This window comes from Nanorana parkeri, unplaced genomic scaffold (genome assembly GCF_000935625.1).
Source record: "Nanorana parkeri isolate BGI_ZX_2015 unplaced genomic scaffold, ASM93562v1 scaffold920, whole genome shotgun sequence".
In the NCBI taxonomy this organism is placed as follows: Eukaryota; Metazoa; Chordata; class Amphibia; order Anura; family Dicroglossidae; genus Nanorana; species Nanorana parkeri.
The window spans coordinates 188246-194911 of record NW_017307188.1 but is presented as its reverse complement, the minus strand read 5'-3'; the positions used below and the strand labels follow the sequence as shown (position 1 = coordinate 194911).

The 6666-nt window shown below is 46.7% G+C and overlaps 2 protein-coding genes across 2 annotated transcripts in view; one reads left to right on the top strand and one right to left on the bottom strand.

Annotated features, from left to right (window-relative positions):
• The window catches only part of LOC108794962, an 18219-nt gene extending 16007 nt beyond the window's left edge, over positions 1 to 2212 (top strand). The window contains exon 11 of the mRNA XM_018566112.1: positions 1115 to 2212. Within this exon, the coding sequence (XP_018421614.1) occupies positions 1115 to 2153 (1039 nt within the window). The 3' untranslated portion in view covers positions 2154 to 2212. The remainder of the gene's footprint in view (positions 1 to 1114) is intronic.
• A 4221-nt stretch (positions 2213 to 6433) lies between these two features.
• Positions 6434 to 6666, bottom strand: part of CLPP (caseinolytic mitochondrial matrix peptidase proteolytic subunit) — an 8623-nt gene continuing 8390 nt past the window's right edge. The window contains exon 7 of the mRNA XM_018566124.1: positions 6434 to 6616. Coding sequence (XP_018421626.1) covers positions 6462 to 6616 — 155 coding nt within the window. The 3' untranslated portion in view covers positions 6434 to 6461. The remainder of the gene's footprint in view (positions 6617 to 6666) is intronic.

Here is a 6666-nt window from a genome sequence, read left to right as displayed (position 1 = left end):
GCGCCTCTTCTTCCTCGCTGGGCCCCCCCCAATTGGCGGAACGCCAGGGCCCGGTCGCGATTGCGACCGCTGCGACCCTGGTAGTGCCACCAGTGATATGTACTATAGCACCTTGGTTCTCAACTGGTAGGTCGTGACCCCGTGTTCCTTCTACTTTTCTAGGTGAGTCTCTCAGCCTACTCCTAGGGCAGTATTGTCAGCTCTCATGCAGCACAGCCATTCAGAATGTGCTTCCTGGCACAGAGTGCCAGCTTGAGGAGGGGTGGACTGGAGCTATGGCCAGGAGGGACATCCATCCATCCATCCATCGCTTACAGCTCCATGTGCCATAGGTGCCTGGACCGGGGTGACCTCACATTCTGGCTTCCGTCACCTCTACCGGGCGCACAAGGGAGTTGTACCAGCAATGCACATATGGATGGAGCTCCGTCACACCACAGCACTGGACCCCAGGCTGAGGATCCACTCCAAACACACCTCCCACCCATTGTTCAATCACCTGCACAGGAACGCATGGTACCACAATGCAGTGCGTTCCATTGCAGTGCGACTTGGGTCACGACTTAATAGCCAGGGACAAATATGGGTCCTGATGTTACACAGGTTGAGAACCACTGCTATAGCACATAAAACATGTCACTGGTTAACTATGGCATTTTTCAATGAGGGCATGTTTGTGCTATAACAACAAGCAAGCACCCGCCGCCCCCCCCTCCACATGCAGGCTGCCGGAGGATGCTTTCTCCCTCGCTCTCTCTCCCCCTCTCTGGTCACGGTGTTCTGATGGTGAGAGGAAGTGACATCAGAGAGGAGGGAGGGAGTGACTGGAGGCAGCGCCGCTCAGCGCTCGCTGCCCGGCGCTCACCGCTCACCACCTGCCGCCAGGTGAGCAAGTCTGCCGTTTGAATCCTGTGTACGGGTGGGAGCCCGCCTCCCACCCGTACACAGGATTCAAAACCCATACTGTCCGGGTGAAACCCGTACGGGTGGCAACCCTAGTTACTGTCTCCCTGGCGAGATCTATTTGTTTCAGTTTCTTGGATGATGCACGCTGTGTCTCTTTTCACTTCCATAACCAAGTGATTGATATATAATTATATATGTGCCCATGCAGTGCACATTCGGGGAGGAGAAGTCGTGGAGATACGCTGTGGAGGTCCGTAGTACACCACTCTCACCGCAGAGCCAGCCTCTCCAAGACTACTGAGTCTCCATGTTGCCACGAGACTGTAAAGTATAATGAAAGTGTGTCAAGGTGTCCTCATGAGGCAACTGGTGATTGTTACGAGACGGACTCTGAAGACATGGGACATGCCATGGATCAGGGAGAGACACCGACCAATGATACGCATTCCTTACCCAGAGAAGATTACGAATGTTTCGATAACGACTCTTTATATAGAGTATCGCCTCTTCAGGAAACCTCTCACCTAGAACCCCACCTTGGGGGCTCTCACTATTGCAGCCACAGCAAAGGTGTGTGGCCCTGTGAAGAGCTGGGTGAACAGAGATCCAGCAATGGGATCCGTACTAACGGCATCCAAAAGAGTAAACCCAAGGAGACCCTTCAACCCAAAGATCGATGTACAAGTCAGTCATGTGAGACACTTCAACCCAGGGATCAGCGTAGAAGTCAGTCACGGGACACTCTGCACCCTAGAGACGCCTGTAGAAGTAGGTCTGCAGAAAGAGGTAACTCCAGCTCCACCACTGAGTGCAGAAGCAGATCAAGAGAAAGAACACACTCCAGAGAACGGTATCGAACACGGTCAAAGGAAGATATTCAACGTCGAAACAGCCTCTGCCACCTACCAAGGCCGGTCATTCACATTGAAGATGAGTGTCAAAATGGGGTCCCTCACCACCACAGCAGCATGAATAGAAGGAGGTCATTGGAATCGCTCCACCACAAACACAGCCAGGCTAGAGAGGCCCTGTACGTTACAGGAATCTGTAGCAGCAGATCAATGCACCGAAGGTCATCTCAGCATCGCAGGGACTCTTTATACACCTCTGGCCCTGGACGTTCCCCCTTGCACTTTCGACAATCTTGTCCTTCTGCACGCAACTCTAACCCATGGCCTTCTGAAGAAGTCGCTGCCTCCAACCTGTATGGTGACCTCATGACACAATTCATGGACTGCTCTTATTAGGTAACCCCTACCACCATGAAGAGTAGTAGGTCTTAAAGTAAATGTATAGCCAAACTTTTTTTTTTTTTTGGATAGCACATGAAAGGGTTTCCATGTCCTATTTGAATTACTTATTGGTCTACCCACTGAGGAGATTTAGCCTCTCTCCTTTCTGGTGACCTCCATTCACCAAGACAAAATTTTTAGTGACCAAAACGAGGCGGGAGGTAAATCAATGGGGACACTTGGACCGGACCAGGGGGGTAATTTCCTTCACATTGGAGAGATTCGGGATCTCCTTTTCTGTTCCTTCAGGACAGGAAGTGAAGGTCAATAGCCCCAATGGGACAGACAGGAAGAAATGCATTGACTGGGGTTTTAATCTTTCTTTACTAAAGGGAAGAGGTTTTTTGGCTATACATACACTTTATTTACCTGAATTTTAAGTTATTAAAAAACCAGTTTGAATACAATGTTTATCAATTTTTTTTTAATAGGATGTTTTTGTAAGTCACTGGCTCCTACTCTGAAATGCACTAACTGGCTGTGATTTGTGAGATTTGAATTTGTGGTTCACCAGCTTCTGTAATTTGCTGAAGGTCCAACTTTTTGTGTAAACCGGGTTGTTGGGGAAAGAATTGATGGGATTGTTTAATAACTGAGCACTTTTCACTCGCACTTTGAAGGATGAGCACAAAGTATGTACATTATTATGTGTATGAATAAAGCCACTTGATCTGTAATGTTTTGGGTGACTTACTAGTTGACGAGGTTGCTGTAGTGTCTGGCCTCAGATTAAAGACCTCAACAAGCCCCAAAGTCAATGGCCTGGTTTTGGAATGCAGCAAATGAAAGTCAGGATTCCTCCTCTCAACTTGTTCTAGGTTGTAAATATTGAGTCCCAAACTTTAAAATGACAGCCAGGCAAATGGCATGGTCAGGAACACTGGTATGTGCTTGCTATGTTTGGGTAAGTGAAGCACCTCGTTAGAGACCCTCACGTTACCAATTCCGGATTCAGTGATTCACTCTTTCAAGCCCAGACCTTGACCCATTTCTGATCCCCGATTGCTCCATCTGAGCTGCTGAGAAATATCCAGTGCTTCTACCTATCATGAGGGTAGGGTGGGGTGGTGAGAGAATATGACTTTCTCTAATGATGCAATGCTTAAGCCTGAGAGGCCGAATGCCAGGTCATTGATAGGAGAATGACTACAACTCTTGCCTTGGATGGAGTGAGAGTAGTGGCCCATACAGGGCAAACTGACAGTGTTTCTGGAAAGGCCAACCCCTATATGCACTGAAAACGATTGACGGCGGCGGCAGCAGTAGGGCTGCAACAACTAATCGATGATTGAAAAAGTTGACAACTTTTTTCAATCGATTAATCGGCTTCCGATTAGTTGGCCCTGTTCACGGCCCTGTTCACGGCTACACACACGCTGTGCGCCGCACCTCCTCCCCCACCTCACCGCTGCCAGACCTGCCCACATCCAAGCTCCACACCTCCTCCTCTTCTCCCCCCGCCCACATCCACGATCAGCACAGTGACGCGTAGAGGAATGAGGAGCAGGTGTGGGGGGATGACAGCTGCCGATAGACAGGCCCGATCTCAGAAGCAAGTTGCTGGAAGACTGCTCAGGTAAGCCTGCACTCCCACCCACACATGGTGCTCTATAATGTATTGCTGGGAATTGTATTCTCTATAGCTGATGGTACATTGGGCTGTATATTATACATGGGAATACAAATCCCAGCAATACATTATACACTGTATGTATACTATTGCTGGGATTTGTTGTATTCCTCTAGCTGGCAGTATTCTGCATTGGGCTGTATAGAGGACTACAAATCCCAGCAATAATACATTATACAGCGCAATGCAGAATACCGCCAGCTATAATGTACTATTGCTGGGATTTGTTGTAGTCCTCTATAGCTGGTGGTATTCTGCATTGTGCTGTATAATGTGCTTTTGCTGGGTTTTGTAGTCCTCTATAGCCGGTGCTATTCTGCATTCATTGCTGTATAATTTTACACTTTTCATTTCACTATATTGCACACCACTTCTTTTTTACTTCCACTGCTCCAAGCTGGCTCCTGTGATGGACTACAATCTCAATACAAACTAGTAGTCCATCACTGGAGCCATTTTTTAAAATTGTATTTTTTATCTGATTAACCGAACTTAATAATCGGCTAGCTAACGATTATTTTCAGCAGCATATGTCATATGACTAGTTATTACTAGGTCCAGGGAGCCTGACGCATGCATCCCCAGAAGTGCTTAATATTCCCAGGCTGCAGAGGAGGACAGGTAAGCCCTTTGCACAGACACACGGGCAAGGTGGCAAAGTCCCTTTAGGAATGACCGCCCTGGAGTTTATCTTCAACAATCGGCAACAGCAGCACTAATATTTCTATGATCAATAAAAGAACCAAGTCTAGGGTCCTCCTTTCCTATCGTACCCGGTCACAATACTGCTCAATAACAAAAACGACCAACTTAATCTATGTGAAAATAATTTATTTCCAGCTATGTTCTATTCCCAACCTGGACACCAAGGCTGCAATAAGGAATACAGGAACCCTATAGGAAAGAGGGAAAGTGCTGTGCAAAGAGTACACTGGCCAGAAAATGTAATATCACATTATACAAATCCCTCTCTTGAATGGGCTTCTGACTATTTTCATTGACATGGTCTTCAGGACAAAGCCCTGACCACTAGAGATGAGGCATAGAAAGTGACGATCTGCTGAAACCTATAGCAACTAATCAGCTTACAGGTTTCATTGCACACCAGTGCTGAAAAAAAATGAGACGGAATCTGGATGCTATAAGCAGTGCTGGTAAAGGGATCCACGCGGCTCTGTTCCAGCCTATTTGTGCTCATCAGTATGGGCCTGCTTTTATTTCGGGTACTAGGTAACAGAAGAAGCTTCACAGATTGGAGGGATGCTGCTTTTCACTTTAGGCATTGCCTGTTACATAGGTAAACAATTTTGGAAAGGGTAAAAACTATGACACAAAAAGAACACCCAAAGTGGTACCAATGGGCTATGAGTAAAAGAGATGGGACGTCCTGCTGTTATTTAACAGAGCAGTACAGAGGGTACCACTGCCATGAGCTGCTGGTCTTTCTGCAACAACATGGTCACATTGGGGAGCAATAGGCTACCGAGGGTGCTTGGTATACTATGCTTGGACAGCTTCTGGGGCTCCAAAACATCTTCGTTGTATTCATGCTGCATTTACTGTGAGCTTTGATCTTCAGGCTCAGCTGCTCCCGTATTCATACAATGAAGGATTGCGCCATTTACACTCCTCAGCCAGAAAACATCTTGTTCTGTTTACAAAATGCAAGGCTTTCTCTGAATGGACATGGGGAGATCCTGATGTTCACTCTCCTCTCCCCTTGCCCATTCAGAAAACATCTTGTATTATTTAAACAAAATACAAGGCTTTCACAGACTGGACTAGGGGAGTTCCGCACGTCCATCCGCCTCTCTTCTCCCCTTGTCCATTCAGAATCGTCTTGATATTCTATTCACAAAATACAAGGCTTTCCCTGAATGGACTAAGGGAGCTCCTGATGCCCATCTGCCTCTCCTCTTGTCCATTCAGAAAACATCTTGTTCTATTCACAAAATAGAAGGCCTTCTCTGAATGGACTAGGGGAGATCCTGATGTTCAATCGCCTCTCCTCTTCCCTTGTCCATTCAGAAAACCTCTTGTATTCTATTCACAAAACACAAGGCCTTCTCTGAATGGACTAAGCGAAGCATCTGATGTTCATCAGCCTCTCCTCTCCCCTTGTCCATTCAGAGAACGCCTTTAATTCTGTGAATAGAGTTCAAGACATTTTCTGAATGGACATGGGGAAGTGTAAATGACACAATCCTTCACAGGACCAGGGAGCAAACTTAAAGCAACTGAGCCAGATGATCAAAGCTGACAGTAAATCAAGCCTGAATACAAGTAAGATATTTAGCATCCCCAGCAGCCTTCTGGATGTAGTATAGCAAGCATTAGAGGTAACTAAACAGGTAACTAAACCCAGCAAAGGTCAAACTTCTTTTTTCAGGAGTTCCACTTAAATTCTCTGCTACTATTATTACCCAGCAGTTTGAAAAACATGACTAAGAGTAGCTGATGAAGACTGGCCCAAAATGTATATATTCCCTCTGCCAGGAAGGAGGTGGTACAACAAACTTCTTATACCAATGAAAAGTCTGTGAACCAGGGAGCAAAAACTACAAAAAGATAGAGCTGGGCTTTCTCAATGATTATTGGCCATCCTGGGAATTTATTTTCACAGCTTCCTCCTCCTAAGGCTCAGACTTTGGTGGGGTCTCTTCGGCTTTTTGCACCAGTTCCGGTTCATCTTCTCCGTCTTGTGGGGGGTGTACCAGGACTTTGTCAAGGATGCCGAACGCCTGAGCTTCTGTGGGGCTCATATATCGATCTCTCTCCATCACAGACTCTGCGGGAGAAAATATATTCTGTAACAGAATGTACAGCAGTATATGAAAG